Here is a 21,926-nt window from a genome sequence, read left to right as displayed (position 1 = left end):
CACAACTACACCAAAACAGCTAATTAACTATTGACAGGCGATAGACAGGAAGAAAGCTGAAACTAGAGTTGTTTATGCCATGAAAACATTAATGGTTCCCCATTTGCCAACCAGTGGAGATCGCAAGGTCCCTCCGTTTCCCTTATTTCATATAAACATATATAGATATGTATGACATTTCCAGAAACAATTCAAGAGTAGAAATGATAGTCTTTAGCATTAATGATGATATTCCTCAAACCTCCAATTGGCGATAGAGTCATTAGCAGAAGGCCAAGTATGATACAGATCTGAAATCAAACAAAAACAAAACGTATATTATATGACAATGTTTTAAAGAAACTTGTTCTTTGTGTGTGAATGTAGGTGTCCAGAAACAGATGTGTTGTTGAAAATATACCCAGTTTGTACACCAAGATAGGCTGAACTTCTTTGGCTTGTAAATGGCAAGCCACATGATGCAGGGTAGAAAATAAGTGGTAGGTGCAAAAGCAAATCCTCCAAAGAATCCAAGAAGGCCCCCAAAGAAAGGAAATGTAATGGCTACAAACATTGTTGCAGCAACGTAAAAATTGCGGACAATGAATCGAAGCGTTCGAGTTGGTCTAAAATGCATTTTCTTTACCAACACGGTTTCGATCATGTCGAAAACAGGCATGGCATATAGCTGCATTTACACAAAAAAAAACAATGAAACAAAACACCAATGTAGGACACTGTGTAACGCATTAAAAACAGAACAAATTCCAGACCTGATAGCTTCCAATCACATGGATTACGACAAACATGTTAGCCGCAACGATTAGCCACGTCGGTTTCTCTAACGAAATGAGGATGTTGTCTTCGACATTGTTGCCAAACATGTAGTAACCGATGAGTGCAACGGGGAAATAACACAATGCTACTACAATGTATGCAATGACAACACCTCTCCACATTGGACCCTTTGAAGGCTTCTCTGGGGTAGAAGGGATTGTTGCTTGAATCTCCAACACTACATTATGTCCAGCATATGCAAAAGCCACATCCCCTAATGCCGTAAGGAAATTAAAGACGGTTCCGGTCGCGGTGCTAGCTTTGTACCCGTATTCCACGTCGGACTGTACACCCTTGTGGACGGAAGCAGTCCATGCTATAGTAGAGTAACTGCATATGTAACAAATTAAAACAATGTTTTATCCTCTAAAGTTGATTAAAATACAAAGAACATAACATACGTGAGCGACATGACCGCGGCAGCCAAAGAAACACCGGAAATAGAATTGAAGTTAGGGAGGTGAGCGAGTATGAAATGAACCGAAGCGAAAATCATGATGAAATACGAAGTCTTGATGTGTTTGTGAGGGACAACCAAGCTATGGATTTTCTCCAATGATTTTCCTCCTGTAACCATATAAACAATGTCGACCCCGACTTCGCAGATCAGTTGTTGAGGCACCACTATGTAAAGACCAAGCTTTTCACCGAAAGCATGTTGGCCAAGTTCATGGTATCTATCAAACCTTTTGCCAGGTACCATTTCATGCATCTCAACCATTTGCCATAACGTGTATAGTGTAATCAGCCATGATAGGATCAAAATCACAACACCAGGACCCCTTTAATCATAGGTCAAACGTTAGTCTTTCTTCATAGCATATACATGTGTATATTTATATGTATGTATGTATGTATGTATGTATGTATGTATGTATGTATGTATGTATGTGACATACCATCCAAGATGTGACATGGCATAAGGAAGACTAAGAACACCAGCACCAACCATGGCAGTAACATTGTGAAATGCAGCATACCACCATTTTGCATTTCTTGATGAAGTGATTGGCAGCCAATCATCAATCTCCTTTTGCTTCTTTAGTATATCTTCATCTACCTGCAAGATTATTTCATAAAATCATTTCAAAATTGAATTCCAAGAACATGGTATTCATTCATAAATGGAAAACTTACAGTGCTTGGAGTTAGGGTATTATTATTGTCTTCTAGCTTTTTATGAGGAGATTCAGTCCCCATTGTTAAACCCTAATGTAAGAAGAAGATGAAGATCAAGAAACAAAAAGAAATACAAAGATATATATATATTGATAGTATCAAAGAATATTGAAAATGACTCCAAATGTAAGGCAAACTCCGCCCTAGGCAAATTTGTAGAAAAATACCAAGTTCTTGTTTTCATTCATTTGTCTTTATACATGCAAAAAAAATTCTACTATTTTTTTTATATTTAAATAATTATATCTCAAATTTAAATTTTGATATCAAAAAATTATATCTCAAATTTAAATTTGACCATATTTAGAAAATAATCAAATTTTAAAAAAAAAATGAAAAGATTTTCCAATAATTTCCTTCACTGAAAATAAGGAAACAGGTTCACAATTTTGACAGTTTCTTTCCAGATACTATCGAAGGATTTAAAGGTTATCTGAATTTATTGCCGAATACAGCATTCCATTAATTTCACAATAATACAAATCATTCTTTAATTTTAAAAGTTTTGATGAATATTTTATTTTATTTTTTCATATTTATTTTCTGATAAAAGACTTGTTTTGAAAGGGAAAATTAAATTTTTTATTTTTTATAATATGCATGTCCCACTTATGTTTCATGGTCGGGGTTTATGGTAAAGGGAATCCTTGTATGGTTACAGCTTGGTATATAATTAGTCTCTATGTACATTTTGTGTAAATAATCTCTCCAGTTCCTCTCAATTTTGAAATTAAATAAATTAGTCTCTCAAAGTAATGTAATTTTTATTTATTTTAAAAATAAGCAATTAATGACAATTAATCACAACATTAATGGTTTCTATCAATTGAACATGATTTTAATTGATATGATAATAAATTTAACTCTTAAAGTTTACATATTTTTAGAATGAAGGCCAAAATGACAAAATATATAAACACCAAAAGTTAAATTTGTTATTATACTAATTAAAATTATGTACAATTAAAGAAACACATAATATCGTAATTAATTACCATTAGTTATTCACTTACAAAATTATATACAGTTAAAATTTTGTTTTTCGAAATTTTCATTTTTTTGCTAAATACCCATTTTTGACATATATATATATATATAAATTTCAAAAGAAATCAAATATATACATACAACACTCACTTTCGAATCAAAATAAAAAAAACTTGGCCGGCCTTAATGTAAGCAAAACATTAATTGATTATTTTATTATTCATGCTCTTTTCCGTTGATGGGATTTTGTACATATATATATATATGTATAATATATATATAAATATGCTTTTCAAACAAGTAATTAAACTTAAATATCATTACTCAAATACATCATTTATGACATAAAAATATCCCTTTTCTTTACAGGCTCATTAAAACATACTATAAAATCCCTATCAATTCATTGTGGTGAAATGAGCAATTTAAGAGTAAAATTTGTAGTCTTTGGCTTGAATTATGATTTGCCTCATCCCTCCAATTGGTGCTAAGACCATTAATAAAACACCAATCACAATGCAGAACTGGGAAAACAAAAGGAAACCCATGTGAGATCGATCGAAAGCCGATTCGGTAAAATCGAAAAAAATCAAAAAAAAAATGAAGTTTGGGTCAAGATTTTCTTACCCAATTAATCCACCAAGATAAGCTATACCTTCTTGGTTTCATCACAATAAGCCATATGACACAGGGGAGCTGAAGAACACACACACAAAAAAAAAAGCATGTAAAAAATGACTTGTGATGAGAAAAATCCAAAAAATCCGAGAATGTGGCTTACATAGTATGTTGTTGGTGCATACGCGACTCCACCGAAAAACCCGAGAAGACCGCCGAAGAAAGGAAATGTAATACCGATGAACATAGTGAATGCTGCAATGAAAAACATGGGTTACTTGCACTACAAGTAAGTTTAAAAGGAATGAAGAGAGTTTTTTACTTACCAACATATGTATTACGAACGATGAATCGAAGTGTTCGAGTAGGGTTGAAATCTAGTTTCTTTACTAGTAGGGTTTCCATCATGTCGAAAACCGGCATTGCGTAGACCTGTGTAAACAAAAGTTAATCCGGAATCCAATCCAAAACAAGAAGAAGAAGAATAAGTGGTAAAAATAATTGTTCGATACGAGCCTGGTAGCTTCCGATAACATGAACAACGACAAACATGTTAGCCATTGCAATGAGCCATGCTGGTTTCTCTAATGAAATGAGGATGTTGTCTTTTACAGAATTGCCAAACATCCAATATCCGATTAAAGCGACCGGGAAATAACACAAGGCAATGATTATATACGCGACAACAACACCTTTCCACATCGGTCCTTTCGATGGTCTCTCGGGTGTAGATTGGATTGTAGCTTGAATCTCCAAAACCACATTGTGACCAGAATAAGCAAATGCTACATCACCTAAACCGCTAAGGAAGCCAAACACGGTTCCAGGTGTAGTTGTCGCTTTGTATCCGTATTGCACGTCTTCTTGAACACCCTTAGCTAGTGAAGCACTCCATGCTATAGTTGAATAACTATGCGACAAAACAAAAACCAAATATGTTACCATTCTCGAACATTAACATCGATATCAACACAAATTGTGATGATAATATACCTTACAGACATGACTGCAGCCGCCAACGAGACACCCGAAATCGAGTCGAAATTTGGAAGGTGAGACAGAACAAATTCAACAGAGGCAAAAATCATGATGAAATAAGTTAATTTTATCGATTTGCAGCTACTACAGACAGTATCATGGAACTTCTTCAACGATTGTCCACCGGTAACCATATAAACGATACAGAGACTAACTTCCACAATGAGCTGTTGTGGCACAACGATATAAAGACCGAGTTTTTCGCCGAATGCATACTGTCCTAGTTCATGATATCGATCGAAACGTTTTCCCGGAACTATCTCGTGCATTTCAACCATTTGCCACAGTGTATACAAGGTAATGATCCATGAAAACACTAGAATAAACACACCAGGTCCCCTGTAAACCGAACAAAAATGTGAGATGACTCGATTCGGGTTCAGGTTCGGGTTTGGGTTCGGGTTCGGGTTCGGGTTCAGATTCAATTTTTTCGGAATGAACATTCAGAACATACCATCCGAGTTCAGACAAGGCATAGGGAAGACTAAGTACACCAGCTCCAACCATGGCCGTAACATTGTGGAAAGCTGAAAACCACCATTTTCTACTTCTTGATGAGTTAATTGGTAACCAATCATCAATTGCTTTTTGCTTTGCTGATTTTTCAACCGACTGTGATACATTAATTCACAAAAAAGTACCTTAGAAGTGCCATTTTTACATATGTTGCCTATTATTGTAAGAAAAGTCAAGCTTTTGCCTGGTCTATAATTATCTTATTACTAAAATCTAAACCATGTGGTTACATGTGAACAAGTTAAACTTGACTTTTGAGAACATCATCTGACATGTTTCTTTAATTTCAAGTTTTGATTGTGACAAATTTTAAAACACATGCAATTGACTAGTTGCAAAAAGGATATTGTAAATTAATATCTTCACTTTCTAAATATAATATATATAGTTTCAGTCAACAACCATTAATAAAATTATTCGATAAAAGTATTGTAAAGACTTCTATATTAAAAGTCAGATTGTATTTAGTTCCTCGATAAATGGGTAAATTAGTTCTATATTAAAAGTCATATGTACATCATTTTGATGTATAGAGACCAATTTTTAACAAAAAAAATAAATTTACTGTTTAAACTAATTTATAAAGATGAATTTATTTATTTTTTTAATAGAGGGAAAAAAATAAAATCTGAATATTAAAAAAAGCGTTGCATGATATTTTTACCAAAATTCTAGAAAAATGGTGTTTTATTCTTCTCTCAATAAGCATAGTTTAAAGTAAGGTGACGTATCAAAAAGTTAATAATATTGACATTTCTTAAGTTAAGCCTATGAAGCTAACAATACAGTACTGACTTTTCTAATGAACATTAGCCATAGATATCATGACACGCGTTGGAAATATAAACCTGTGAACCAAAATCATCTTTCTCCTCAACAAATCAGAAATAAGGCTAATCCTAGGTTTCCAAAATATAGGGTAACAACAGTTCAGGTTGGAGTTTTTTTAACATACAAAACCATAGGATCAAAGTGTTACCTTAGATAAGTGGGATTGGAGAGAAAAGAGTGAAACAAAGATATTGTTTTAATTTATGACCGTTCGGGTTCGGGTTTATGTTCGAGTTTTATGATCAGAAAATAACAAAAATAAAAGTATTAACGTAATTTTATGAAGTTCAGATTAGAGTTCAAGTTTAATGGATAGGGAGAAAAGTAGAAGTGTTGTTCTTGTTCAAAACTATAAATTAATATATACTGAAATTTCACTTAAAATTCAAGGGTAGAAGTGTAAATGTAAAAATTTATTTTCATTTTCAAGTTCTCGTGATAGAACTGTGCTTTCATTAAAATTAGAGAGGGTTTAAAGCTTCTTCTTCTTTTTTTTTTCATAAAAGAAAATATTCAGAAGAAGCAATATATGATACAGAAACAAGACAAAGACAAAAACGAAAAGAGACAAGACAAAGATTATTGCATGGCATAAAAGGAGATGTAAGAGAAATAATATAAGAACATACAGTGTTGTTGTTGTTGTACATGTTATCACCATTGTAATCAGAAGGAGGAGGTTGTTGAGTTCCCATGGTGTTGAAAACTCAAAAGAGAAAGGAAAAAGAGCAAAGGAATGAAAGGTGAAGATCCAAAGTTAAAACAAAACAAAGACAAGTTGAAGATGTGGAAAATAATCCCAACTGGTTTGGTTCTGTTTTTATAAAGGAAAAAAGGCTCCTGTAATAAAGGAAATGAGAGGAAAAGGTCCTTCAACAGTTGTTGATGGTGACTTTTTTTTTTGTTTGACTTCACAAGTGACAAAAAATAAAAATAAAAAAATTGAGGTTAAATTCTACGAACCTACGTCAGTTGTAATTATTTTAATAATAATAATAATAATTAATTAATTAAAAAAAATTAATGGATATATTGAACTTTAATAATTATATATTTATTAATAATTAAAAATAAATTAAAATAAATAATTATAAATGGAGTCACCAATCCATTGAATTATAGAACATAAATCTATTATCATTATTATTTGTACAAATTAAGATTCATTTTCAAACAAATTTTATCTAAAAACGTGGGGGAAAAAATTTTCTAAATTATAGATGATTAATCCTTAATTGATAGCATGATACACTCCATGTGATTTAGTGTCCCATGTTGTTACCAAATTATCAACACTAACCAATCAAATTAAAATATAAAGATTACATGATAGAAGGACCAAAATCAGAATTTGACCCAAAAGTTTCTCCAAGTCAATAAAAAAGAGTTGTTGTATCAAAATCTTGAACTTCATTAAGATTACGTGCGAAGATTAAACTTTTAACATCGTATTATAAATTAATATTAAATTTTGTCAACACTCAGCTTTTTAAAAATTAATTAAAATTTTCAACACTATATTTTTAATTCGATTTAAAAATTAATTAAAATTTTCAACACTATATTTTTAATTCGATTTATACACCTTTTTCTCCTCTTCATTTTTTTTAAGAGAGATGGATGAGTCATGGAATCATTTCGGTCATAACTCAAGTTAAAAAAGGGAAATTTGTTGTTCCATCATGTTATATCTGAATCAAATTATTAATTAAATATTATGCCATAATTTATTTTTAATGTGGTCCTAACAACTAATTGAATTGATTGATCCATAATTTAAGGGCAAAAACTGCTTTTCTTATTCTCCAAATGAAAGTGAAATTATAGATCTATCTCGTGGCGTTGAGCTTATGTGAAATTTGTATGAAAGAAAATTCGTAATTTAATAATTTATATGCAATAAATTAGTAAAAATCAACGGTTTAAGTTTATGTGTTTATAAGCATGTGGACTAAGTGCTTCTCAAATTTTTGTAAAGTATGAGAATCAAATTTTGATAAATTAAAATAAAATGACTAATTTTTTAATTTTTATAAAGTATACGGATTAAATTTAAATTAAACCAAATTATTAATAATATATTTTGTTAAAGTTGAACTTTTAGCCGCAGTTGCATTTCAAACATACATTGGTGTGTGTGCTTTTCTTGGGGAGACCTCATTCGTTAAACAGATTAAAAATGAATTTCCCAACTTAACCTTTGAGAAATAGCACAAGGTTAATATTATCATGCCCTTAACAATAATATTTTGCCATCTTCCATTCTTAAGCGTATGGGAGCCAAGGGTTATAGCATAGGTACCGTCCACCAATGCTGAAATTGTTTGCATTAGGGAGTTGACTCCCATCAATCAATTTACCTTGAGCAATGAAAATCCAAGACTTTGTAGCCGTGGAATTTGCCATATTGGCAGCTAATTGAAATAGATATTATTTCATGGGAAGTAACATGGAAACTTTGGTAATAGCTACATCCCTCTTAACGGTTTGGAAAGCTCTTCTCAAATCTTGGCACTTGATTTTGATTGTGAGGCTAAGAGGAGGAGGAGGAGGATAAGGAAGAGCGTTGCCTTCCATCAACTATATCCCTTTCCAATCTTCAAACTCTTTTCCACTCTTTACATACTCTTCCATATTAGGAGGAATGTAGTTGAAGGTTATAGCTTTCTACATAGAACAAAGATATAGTTGACTGTTTCACTATCATTCCCACATCTTGGATAAGCAGCAAAAGAGGTTCTATGATTCCTTGTTAATGGCTAAGGCATTTTGATAAGCCCTCCAAATAAAATGTTTAACCTTTGGACCTTGTTTAAATTTGTTGGAGGGAGGTTGAATCCTTAGGGAGAATCCTTCAAAGAAATGTTTGCCCGGAGCCAACAAATCCCTCAACATGTTTGGAATTGTCCTAGGTCTGAATTTTGTCTCCCAATTCTATAGAGAGCCAGAGTGCTTGAGGCGACAAGTTCACAAAGCAAGAGCACCTTAGACCATGTATGACATAAAACCACCTACCAAAGGTAATGTGGAGAGCAACAAAATCGCCAATTTGAGCTTTGTAAGCTTAACACATGGAACTCTTACGATCTAGGTGTTGGGTCCTTCCTGGTTTGGATCACACGTAAAACCTCACCTAGTCACCTCTAACCCATCATTGCCTATCTAGAGGACTACAGTGCTCCCAAGTAGTAGACCAACATAAGACTTGCATTATACATGTGTTAAGACTAAGGCTAAGAGAGGGTTGCCCTCACCTTTAAATATCCCCCTTAGCCTTGGGAGGACTATGTCTCTCTTTCATGCATTTTCCATTATAAGAGTGGAACACATCTATCATGTGAATCATCACCTTCTTCTCCTTCCCTTATTTGTCATAAACAAAATTCCATATTAAACTTCAAAATTGAAAGTTCAAGTAGCTCATGAAAAAGTACCAATGCTTGTAATCCTATATTGGTTTTTGATAAGCACATGGTATCCCAACTTCACTTTATACATCCTATCTTTGATCAAGTGCCAAATTAGAGAGTCATATTTCAAATTCAATCTAATAGGGAAAATTTGAATATAGTAATAACCCTTAGACAAAACATGTCCCTATGAAAATTTCACTTCTAAACTCTTAGTCTTGATTAATTAACTCATTAACTATTACCACAACGATATTAAGGCATGAACACATAAATTATCAATGACTAGAGTCCATTTGTCATCCTAAATAGAATTATTACATCATTATTCCATTATTATCCCACAATGCATTTTCCTTTATTGAGCATTAAACAAGGAAGAAAATGGATATTTCATGGAATTTTCAACATTGGCAACTGAATGAAAGGGATATTTCATGGGAAGGAATATGGAAACCTTCACAATAGCTACATCCCTCGTAACAGTGTGGAAAGATTTTCCCAAACTTAGGCATTTAATTTTGATAGTGAGGCAAGGAAGAAGATGACAAAGACAATGAAGAGGAGGACGAGTTTTGCCTTACATCAAATATATCCCTTTCCATGGTTTTAGGGATGTAGTTGAAGGTCATAGCTTTCTACACAGAACCAATGTAATAGCCCGATTTTAGGCTTAGTCGGAACAGTGGTTTCGGGACCACAAATTCGACGAAAAAAAAATGTAATGGCTTGAATTTTCAGAGGTGTCGGAACGGTGATTCGAGATCACTAAATTCGACAAATGGGTAGAAAATATTATTAATTTAGTAAGTATAAGTTAAATATGAAGTTAGGAAAATTTTTGAAATAGTGAATAGTGCACTAGAAATAAATATTAAAATAATTAGAATCGAAATGAGGTATCAAGACCTCGGGGATTTTAAACTGAGCCATAAATATTTTTATAAATATTTATGGAGTGTTAAAAAGTTAGTATTAAAGTTTCGTTAAGAAATTTTAAAGTTCCGATAATTAATTGAACAAAAAGGACTAAATTGTAACAAATGCAAAATTTTGGGAAATGATTAAATAGCTTAAATGATAAAAGGAAGAGGGCTTAAAAAGCAAATAGACCCAAGGTCTATTTGGGCTGGACGGCAGAGGCATGAAATCAGCAAGAAAGTAAGGAGAATTAAGGGCAAAATTGGAAAATTGCAAAATTTGCTTAATAAAGTTAGGACCCAAGTGGAATTATCTAGATTTCTCTTCATTTTTCTGAATTCTCATAAGCTAAAACACCATGGAAGGGCTTCTTCAAGCTGGTTCTTCATATTTTTATTACAAGTAAGTTCAATTCTTGACTATTTCTTGAAATTTTTGTATTTTTATGACTTTTACAACTAGGCCCACTTGTTAAATTCATTAGTTTTTGATTTTATGAAAGAATTTGAAAGTTGATATGAATATGTGCTGGAAGTATATGATGATTTAGCATGAAATTAGAGCTTTAAATTGTTTATATGCTGATTTTATTGAAAAAATTGAATAGAAAGTGAATGTTTGGGACCTAATAGTAAAAGAGTTTGAAGATAGAGTTATATGTGGAAATTCTGAATTTCAATAGTTGTGTAACAACTTATAATGTCTAGTAAAGTACTAATTGAGAAAATTAGATTAATTGAGGGGTTAATTGAGAAAGGACCGAATTGTATAAACTGTGAAATTTGGGGCAAAATGGAAATCAACATTTTGCACTAAAGCAGTTTTGGACAGCAGCAGTAGTGTAACTTTGAAAAATCACCAAAAATTGTAGAGATTGAATTAGAGGATGAATAAAATATGAAATTAAAGCTTATTGAGTCTAGTTTCTTATAAAAGAAATGATGTGAGCAATGGAATTGTAAATCATGAGATATAATAGATTTTATGAGACAAGGTCAGAATGAATTCGGGTTCCCCTGTTCTGACTTTGGAAAATCATTAAAAATTGTACAGAAATTATTATGAGTTATAGTTTATATGGTTAGAATCCTTAATGAGTCTATTTTTATAAGGAACAAGCTAAAACATCATCCGAATTCTGTACAATGAGATAATTAATTTTTAGTGAAGAGTGGTCGGAACTGTCAGACAGCGAAAAAGGGGAAACTTTAAAGAATAAACTGTACTATTTTGTTGAACCAAAAATTATGAAAATTTTATGGTATGAAGATATGTGAGTCTAGTTTCAGGGAAAATTAACGGATCTTAATTTGGAGCTCTGTAGCTCCGGATAAAAATAATTTAGTGACTCTGACTCGGATAAACAGCTTTGAATATACATGTTAGTGAATATTGAAATTATGGTTAATGTTGTTTAAGTGTGTTATACACATTAAGGATGTGGAATGGAGAGGAGGAGGAGGAAATTGGGAAATATATGAATGATTCGTGTATAAATGGTCATATGTTTGATTATAACTCATAAACGATGAAATATGAATGATGCTTATTTTTGTGCATTATTGGTCATGGTTTAAGCTCATGTGTGAAAATAAAGTTTCATAGTATGTGTGTATGGTATATTCAGTATATGATTTGGCATGAAATAATACCATGAATGGTTTATGAATTAACATATGTTGGTAAGCCTGATATATGAATAAATGATCAAATTGAGCGGAACGCCGGATTTGAGTACTTCTGATCAAGTGATAAAGTGATAAGTGGTAGCTTTAGCTACACTTATCTGATCAAGTGACAAGTGGAAAGTGATAAGTAATAGCTTCGGCTATACTTATCTGATCAAGTGATAAAGTGATAAGTGATAGCTTCGGCTATACTTATCTGATCAAATGACAAAGTGATAAGTGATAGCTTCAGCTACACTTATCTGATCAAGTGACAAGTGGAAAGTGATAAGTGATAGCTTCGGCTACACTTATCTGATCAAGTGACAAGTGAAAAGTGATAAGTGATAGCTTCGGCTATACTTATCTGATCAAGAGACAAAGTGATAAGTGGCTACACTTATCTGATCAAGAAACAAAGTGATAAGTGGCTACACTTATCTGATCAAGAAACAAAGTGATAGGTGGCTACACTTATCTGATCAGGGACAAGTGATAAGTGATCATACGTAAGACCATAGTTATACTATGGCAAAGTGAAAGTGAAGTACTCATTTTTCCGTGACCGTTCCCTAATTTGATTAAAGATGGTAAGTGACAAATGGGCCCAAAAGAATTAAAGTAAATGGATAAGTGGTAGTGTATTTATATCAGGACGATGTTGTTATTCAAACTAAAGTGATATTTTCATTGCTAAATTGAGAATTTCATAAATGTGTTATTGAATGGTATAATCAATAAACATTGAGTTAAATGGTAAATACGTATTAGTTTTGAATTTGATGTCATTGAATTGTACGTGAATTAAATGGAAATTTCTAGTGATATGATTTAAATTATGAGCATGAGAAATTGTGAACTGAATGAAATGGAAATGAAGCATTAAATTGCATGAGTATGTATCGGGTCTCGCAGGCCCTAATTATTATGATTATAATATTTTAAGGATATATTGTGAAAAGTTATAGAAACATGTTAATTATTTTTGAAAGTTTTAATTTTGATGAAATTTTATAACTCGGTTAAATACGTTTACAAGTGTATGTGTTTTGGTAATGCCTCGTACCCTATTCCGGTGTTGGATACGGGTAAGGGGTGTTACAACCAAGACATGGTTGACTATTTCAATATCATTGCCACATCTTGAATAGGCAACAAAAGAGGATCTATGACACCTGGTTAGTGGTCAAGGTGTTTTGATAAGCCCTCTAAATAAAGCGTTTAACCTTTGGATTGTGTTTATATTTGATGAAGGGAGGTTGAATACTTAAAGAGAAGTCTTTAAAGTATTGTCCACTTGAAGCCAACAAACCATTCAACACATTTGGTATTGCCTTAGGTCTGAGTTTTATCTCCCAATTCTGCAAAGAGACAGAATGCTTAAGGTGACAATTTCACAGATCATAAGTACTTTGTTGGCTTACACCGTGCATAACTAACAACCGCTTTCAAAATTTTCTTTATAAAATTATAAAATCTAACATTTCAAAAATCTCGTAAGACACCTTATTTACAAACAGAGAAAAATATACAAGGGAAGATTCAAAATAGTGCAACTCTAAAAAAAAACACTACACATGTTCACTAGCCAATAATGCTTGAACACGTGTTATCCTTAATAACTAGAGAAAACACAAACAACACCGTTACAAACTTTAAAACGGACACTCCAAAAGTCTTGTTTTCACAATACATACTACATCTACACCAATGTGCATTACACGCGCATTCATTACTACAAACCAAAATCATGGATTATTTTAGGGATGGTCACTCTATATTGTTTTAGGGAAGGTCACTCTATAACCTCTCCTCGACCTCGGGAAAAGAGGGATCAAGTTATAAGTACCTTGCCTATCTAAGCTTCACCGCCCTTATTGCACCATGGCACAAATTTGCTAGTCATCACCTCGACAAGACTAAGCTTTGTATGCTTAACACATGGAACTCCTATGATCTACCTTGCTAAGGATAAATGTTGGGCCCTTCCTTGCATGGCTTACATGTGAGACCTTGCCTAGTCATCTCCATCCAATTTTCGCCTATTTGGAAGAATAAAATGCTCCCCAAGTAGTCAAACAATATAGGACTTGTGGCATACATGTTTTAATACTAAAGCTGAGAAAGGGTTACCCCCACCTATAAATACCGCCCTTATCATTGGGAGTAGTTTATATCTCTCACTCATACCTTCTCCATTATAAGAACAAAACACATCCATTATATGGTACATCATATTCTCCTCCTTCCCTTATTTGTCATCAACAAAATACATATTGAACTTCAAAGTTGAGAGTTCAAGTTAGCTCGTGAAGAAGTCTTTTTGGTCTTTAACAAGCACATAGTATCCCAACTTCACTCATTACAACGCATCCTTGATCAAGTGCCAAATAAAATAGTTATCCTTCAAATCCAAACTAATAGGGATAATTGAATACCATTAACAACCCTTAAAGATAATCCAAACTCTTAGTTCTTGATGAATTAACTCAATAACTATAACCACAGAAAAGTTTTGCAATGTTAAGGCATGCACACATAAATTATCAATGGTTTGATTTTACTTGTCTTCCCAAAAAGAATTACTACATTATTATTTTATCTCAAACCTCTTTTTAGCAAAACCAAATCTTTTAAGGAGGCTTCACTTTTCCACAACACATATTTCCTTTTTTAAGAATTAAAAAAGGATGAAAATAAATTATAAAAAAAACCTTTCATAGCTTGTGCCCATAAAGATGACAGATATAATAGTCATTTAACATATTCTCAAGAAGGGTGATGTTAAAAGCATGAAAATCTTTGAAACTATTCCCTTAAATTTCTTATGTTTTTCTAGTCTACTCAAACTTGTCAAGTAAACCTCCTTTCTCTCATGATCCATCCCTTCCCAACTTAAATATAAAGTAAAGCATTGAGCTCATTACAAAAGGATATGGGAATATTAAAATAATATACCACATAATTAAATAAACCAAAATAGAAGAGGCCATATCCTTGATAAGCACTTCACTGAAGAAAGGAAAAAGAGAAAAGGTATCATTGACAAAGCATTCTTTTAAGACTGAAATCAATTTTCCTTTCCTAATTTAGGATGATGACTCGGTTTCTATTTTCCTATTAAGGATGATTGCAAATATTGGAGAAGTCATACATTATGACTCTATCAATCTAAAACCTACAAAAGTCTTTTTTGGATAAGTTAAAAAAAATTATCTGAAGAAGCAAGAGTTTTGCTACATTAACATTGTTATGTTGCAAAAGATAGTAGCAAACTAAAATCAATTCTTAACTTTGCATTACTAAATTAAGTTCTCATATTTTGCATAGTTGTTCTCACCTCTGGTTAATTGCAACAAACTTTTGGTCAACTTTTTGTATTAGATTGATGTAGCCTTCATTTCTATCTTGCCAAAGCATGTAGGTGTACACATACTAGGAAAGCCTTAGTATGACAAAACATAGTGATAGTTGATACATTGGTAAGGCAACCCGTAGCAAACCAACCTTGGTAAAGATCATTTGTAGGCCTAATTCCAAGTCACATAGTCATTGATAGTTGATACATTATCTTCCTTCCAACTTTGCAGGACAACCTACCTTCCAACTTACACTAGCTCCTTTAGTCAATCCTTCACTTCTTTTCCAAAGAAAAAAGATGCCAAGTTGAATAATCTTCTTCATTACCTTAAAGGTAAGAACAATTTTTTACATCAAAAATTTTGTAAATTGAAAATGACTAATTGGATGAGCTACAATTTACCTACAAAGGATAGATCTTTATTTGTCTAGCTATTAATTCTCTAAGTCACTTTTTCCATAAGAAAAGTGCAATATTTAACTGTCATCCTTTTTTTTACAAGTGGCACACCTAAAAACCTAACAAGTAGAGATCTCAATTCTAGTCATATTCTTTCTAATATGCTTTGCAAGACGTTTTGATTAACATTAGCTCAAAACAATACTCTGTTAAAATTGATCATCTACAATGTTAAAATTTGAATGAAGAACCCCAAAATATATCTTATAGCTATTACTGAGTTAACGGACCCTAGTATGCTCAAATACCAAGTATCACCAAAAGGGATGATATGGTGATTAAAAATTTACATATTTGAATTTGAGAGGAGTTTATAAATTAAGCACAAGATATATAAATGTTTAACCACAACTATCCTATCTCTTAGCTATATTTGTTATGTTTCTTCCCTAATCCACTATTGAGAAAAATACCATCATGGTTAAGGTATGACTTTACAACTCCTTATCTTTTACGAGCCTAAGATAGAACCTCTAATCCCTTAAGGCTTTTCTATCCTAAACTTTAAAACACTCTCTTAAAATCAATGGTGAATTGTGCAAACAATAAACAACCTTTAATAGTTGAGTATTTGTAAAGTTAAGCTCTCAAAAGTACAAATAAAAACTAGCACAAAGGTATTCAACTCAACTCAACCCAACAAGTATGTACAAAGAATGACAAAAGAAATACAATTTTCTCAAAAGCTCTTATAAATTCTTTGTATTCTTTCTTGAATCACTATTCCATTTTTCTTGGAGTGTTATTGAGCTCTAATTATACCCTAGAATTGGATTTTAGCTATTTTGGATCGTTGGAGAGTGAAAAATGGCAAGTTTTACCCTTCCTTCACATAAAGGGATTAATCCTTTAAACAAAAAGATCAACCCTTACCTATACAAAAATATAATCATACTAGTTAAAATATAATCGCTGGGGGCTAATTTTGAGGATCGATTTTTAAAGGGTCAATCTTAAATTGATCATACTAGTTAAAATCCTTGAAGAAAGTTTTTGAATCAACTCAAAAATGATTTTGATAATCTTAAAAATATTACAATATATCAAAGAATTTCAAACCAGAGTTTTTTAGATCTTAAAGACCTTAAGGTTTTCAACAAAATTATCACAAAATGACCTAGGAATAATTTGTAGTTTTTCTTAAATATTATTATATAAAGAATATATTAAATCAAGGTAATAAACCCTTGAGTGAAGACGTGAGCTACAATTTTTTTACATTTTGGGTGATAATCAAACATTGTGTATGCCAGTACAAAATTTAGAACCCCTGACAAAACATTCATTTTAATAATGAACAAGTACAAGGACAAGAGAATTTCGTATCTAACATTTTGTCGAATTATTCATGATCACTAAAAACAAGGGACGAGTCACACAACTATTGATCCAAGTCTTAAAAGTTGAAGGAAACCACACATTTAAGAACTTGGAGAATAAATCTCTAGCTTAGAGAATTGAAGACCTTCTTTTAAATTAACCTTAATAGTACATTTAGGTGACATATGTTATCCACTATAGCCATTAACCAACCCCTAAGCTAAAAACACTTTATCTATCAAGCCCTCCCTTGTATAAACACAATTTAGTTGCTGATAATGATTATAGGCAAGCATTTTCTCATATAATTTGTTAGAATTTTTGTAATGTACTTGTAGATAGTGGGGTGGAATAATATATGCTGAAAATCTATCATCTTAGTTGAGTTTGAAACTCTTAGAATAATAGAAAGACTTGTTACATTGAAAGCTAAAAGTACAGTACTAGTTTAAAAAAAGAATTGAATGGTTGACACTATACCATCACTATTGAAAAAAAATCAAGGTATAACACAATTTTTAAAATTTTAAACCAAATTCAAGTTCACCTCGATTAGTTAAGGACAATAATCTTCAACAATCTATTACCTGAATGTATTTCAAACTGAACTCACTCATTGCGAAAAATGGCTTTCGATTAATCCCAATCTACCAGCAAAGACCTACACTACTTTAAAACAATGAACATATATTGAGTTACAAAACTCCAAATCAAGTGATTCAGAAGTCACTTCAAAGAAAACTTGAAAATCTATTACCAAATAGATTTGCACTTTTTTGAATCAAACTGGGGAGGTCCAAAATTAAACTCAAAGTTATCCCTTAGAATATTATGATATTGTTTCAGAATTCTCAAGAGCTTACAACCTTTACTTTCAACAGTTCAGATCTTCTCCACTATTCTTGAACTCTCAAGTTGCATGATGTGTAGGCACCATACGAAACATAAACATAAGTATTCTATTAAAAAATCACAAAGGAAATGATCTCAAGAACAAAAACACTCGCTTGATCATATGTGGTATAAATGGCTAAGGTTTTTATTTTCACCAATCTCTTTTTCCTTTAGCCAATAATACATATTAAACAATGTTTTCAATTTTCTTGTCTCATAAGGATACCAAGACCACACACCATAAGTTTCCCATAGGTAGCTAAGATTACTAAGGCAGCCAGTAACTTTCTCCTCGATATGGCTGACCATCCCAAGCTCTAAGTGGGTAACTTTAGCTTACATATGTGTTTTATAATCTCAATTCATTTTAAATTAATTAAAATTAATTACCTAATTAAATAATTTGCACAAGCACTATTTTATTTTCACAAAAGTCAAGACAACCTTATTGTATTAAAATGCATGTGTAATTTTATTTTATTTTGTTTCATTATGAATAATTAGAAAACATGATCTCTTAATTTAGTTCCACTTTAAATTCATTATTCAATCTATAGTAAATATTTATCCAATTAAATAAATATTTGAAGTACTACATTAACCTTAGATCAAACTAATCATTAAACCAAGAAAAAATATATTACTCTAATGAGTAAATAGAATGATTTATTTCTCCATGTTCAATCGTTTACAATTCAATGCAAGTGTTTATGCTAAATGCAATCTATCAAGAGTTATATTGAGCTTTTTGAGGGACCAAATAAAAATATATACCTTGGGCTACAATAATTGGGTGTCATACCATTAAAGACTCAAGACCGAGCTAGCAATTATATACCATTATGAAAGCTATCAAGCAAGTTTTGTTTATTGACCTTGTTATATCTGCATAACCCTCATCAAGCACCTATGATCCCTTTAGGTTTTATCTTTTCACCAAATTTGATCATCTTTTTTTAAAGATTCGCTATATACAACATGATGTAAATGATCATTCACACACTAAATGATTCAAGTCAATATGGTGGATTCCTTGGCCAAGTTCAATTTATATCAACCATATAATGTCTTTAAAATGATACTCTTAACTCTTTGAAAGAGTTATGATTACGTATCTATAAGTAAATACACACCATGCATAAATTGCATACACAACATAGAAATTTACTCGCTAACTACTTTGAGGATGCTTTGATCTACGATATATCAAAGCATACAAGAGATACATACATAGAAATATATTTACTCAAGGTTAAGGTTAAACGTACAATGAATGTCACAAATGAATTCATCTACAAATAGATTCAAGATCATTCAACTTGGATTCTTTCAAATGCATTGTCATTCTAGGCTATTATATCTATGTCTTTACTTGAAAGTTGCCCCGCTATGATAGCCAAGACAAGTTATCCCCCTATAAGAACTTTAGATGACATAATTACGTTCTCATTGTAAACCCATACACTGGGCATATTTAGATTACCAACTATGAAAAGTTGCCTTTTGCATAAAAAAAAACTCCTTTGTTCTATCACTTTCTCATAGTTCAACATAGGTAATTAGTTATCCATTCTTACTTCTACCGTTCACTTTACATGTAAACTATTAGTGGCAATCCACATAAAGATAATAAAATAGCATGTTCACATTTCCATAAATATTAAGTCCATATATTCAAGTAATTTACATTAAATATGATTAAATTATAGAATTAATGGCACAATTGTGTAACAATCATCTCTATATTGTCAAGATTTGTGTCTTTAGTAAGGTAATTTCATCTAGTAATTTTTCAAACTGAATGATTAAATAATTGTGTACACATGATTATTTAATATCTTTTGTATGTTTGTTCTTAATACCAATCACTAATTACCTAAGGTTTAATTACATAGTCAGTTTGTAATACAAGAAGACAACTTATATTAGTAGGTAATTTATTCATAGTCCATGAAGTTAAATTGAGTAAATGACTCATGTTAGGACTATAACGTTATCTATAAGTCTAATTGGAAAGATAGTTTGTCTGGGCTATCGAAGCTAAATTGACTCCCATAAATAGAGATAATGATGTAACTTTCTAGATTGACAATTCATAAGAGATAATCCAAGTTGAATTTATTCTTGATCCATTTACGGATTAATTCACCTATGGTGTTCATAGTGTAACTTACCTTAGTCTTCAGTAAGTTAATGAAAGTGTGTATGGCTCATGTACGATGATATATTGAAAACTTGTACACTCAAAGTAGTGAGTCAAAAGTTGCTATGTTGGCTACATGACTTATCCATAACATTGCTTCACTCAAAATAGTGAAATCATAGATCAATAAAAAGAGTAAATAATATCTTATCATTTACATGTATGGATTAATGAAAATTAAACATGACAATGGGTCATCGGTCTTAGATGAATGATTTTATCATTACCAATATGAGTAATGATCATTTTCATTGTGAAAAATACAATGGCGACTATAAGATAAAAAAGGATCAAATGAGGTGAACGGATTTAACCTAAAAAAATCATGGATGAGTGTGAGGAGCCAAGCCATCTAGCTTTGAAAATTTGCATTAAACAAAAAGTTGTTCCAAAGTTTTAGATCCATCTTGACACAAAGGGCATAAGCTATCAAAGAGAACATTTCTTTTCAAAAGGGATTTCATAATCAATAGATAATTGTTGTAGATTTTCCATTAAAAAATTAGCTTAAAAGGAAAACGGAGCTTTTAAAGCACTTTCCAAATTCTAAATTGTTCCTTTGAGCTAGACAGTTATGATGACTAGATTTCCAAAAGGAATAGTAAACCCTTTAATAGAAAAGTTTCATTGGGATCATCTTTCCATACTAACCTATCCTTACCTCCTAAGATGGAGGAAGGCCTGGTTAAAAGGTCTTTAACTTTTTCTTCGCTAAGATTTTCATGCACTTTACAAACTTCCCAAGTTTCCCTATTAAAATCATAGTAAGATTGCGCTTAGAATAACTATGAGTTTGGACAATATCCAAACAAAACCCATTAGGAATAGGGTTAATCCAACAATTATTCCTGTTCCAGATCTAGATGTCTTTCGCAGGCAGAATACTTTTCCAAATCTATAAGTCAAAAGACTTGGCCGTAACAACTTCAAAAGCATTAAACTTACAGTACTTTGCTTTGAAGACGCGACCAACAAGAGGATTTAACGAGTTCATGATTCTCCAGGCTTGTTTAGAGAGAAAGGTTTCATTCATCAATTTTGCTTACCTTAAGCGAAACCTTCTTCTCAAGTGAAAAAATCCTGACACAATTGTAGAGAGAGATTTTACTTTGCCCCTCCTTGTGGCCCCACAGAAAGGATACGATGATTCTGTTAATGTTGTCATAAATGTATGTTAGAGCTTTGGATGTGAAAAAAAAAACAAAAAGGAAGGAACAAAACAAGGGTAAATAAGAAAATCAAGACAAAAAAATTATATTTATAATTGCTTATTTAATTATTATTCAACTAACGATCAAACCAATTACACTAAATATTATGATCAAAATGATTAAACCAAAAATTATGATTTAATTGATTTAACTACGAACCAATTTTTTTAAAACACTTATACTCTAGCAAAAAAAACCCTCTAAAAATTCAAAAAAGGAGGCACTAAAAAGTCTTTATTGTCTTTTGGAGTATCTCCAATGGACTTTCCCCGTAGCTTGGAAAAAGGAACAATGACACAAACTTAAATGGCCAGTCAATACCCAAAGCAACAACAACAAAAAAAAAAAGTAGCAAAGGTAGTCAATCTTTTAACACACACATCGTTATTTCACTTCATTTCTTAACATTTTTCAAATTATGCTTTTGATTTTTCAAACCATCATGACGTAGACTTTGCCTCTTTTTTGAATTTTTGAAGTCTTCTCTGAGTTTTG

The 21,926-nt window shown here is 31.8% G+C and overlaps 2 protein-coding genes across 2 annotated transcripts; both read right to left on the bottom strand.

Annotated features, from left to right (window-relative positions):
• Positions 1-41: 41 nt before the first annotated feature.
• Positions 42-2,167, bottom strand: LOC107926506 (lysine histidine transporter 1). The gene is made up of 6 exons (XM_016857374.2): positions 1,954-2,167; positions 1,716-1,876; positions 1,218-1,598; positions 753-1,146; positions 401-667; positions 42-290 (listed from the first exon to the last, which is right to left on the bottom strand). The coding sequence occupies exons 1-6, from the start codon at positions 2,014-2,016 to the stop codon at positions 192-194; spliced, it is 1,365 nt and encodes a 454-aa protein (XP_016712863.2). The 5' UTR covers positions 2,017-2,167; the 3' UTR covers positions 42-191.
• Positions 2,168-3,283: 1,116 nt separating this feature from the next.
• Positions 3,284-6,794, bottom strand: LOC107926381 (lysine histidine transporter 1). The gene is made up of 8 exons (XM_016857226.2): positions 6,615-6,794; positions 5,093-5,250; positions 4,594-4,977; positions 4,117-4,510; positions 3,927-4,032; positions 3,764-3,855; positions 3,610-3,678; positions 3,284-3,506 (listed from the first exon to the last, which is right to left on the bottom strand). The coding sequence occupies exons 1-8, from the start codon at positions 6,678-6,680 to the stop codon at positions 3,408-3,410; spliced, it is 1,368 nt and encodes a 455-aa protein (XP_016712715.1). The 5' UTR covers positions 6,681-6,794; the 3' UTR covers positions 3,284-3,407.
• Between the last annotated feature and the right edge of the window lie 15,132 nt (positions 6,795-21,926).

Source organism: Gossypium hirsutum, chromosome A07 (genome assembly GCF_007990345.1).
Source record: "Gossypium hirsutum isolate 1008001.06 chromosome A07, Gossypium_hirsutum_v2.1, whole genome shotgun sequence".
In the NCBI taxonomy this organism is placed as follows: Eukaryota; Viridiplantae; Streptophyta; class Magnoliopsida; order Malvales; family Malvaceae; genus Gossypium; species Gossypium hirsutum.
This window is presented reverse-complemented; position numbering and strand designations above follow the sequence as displayed.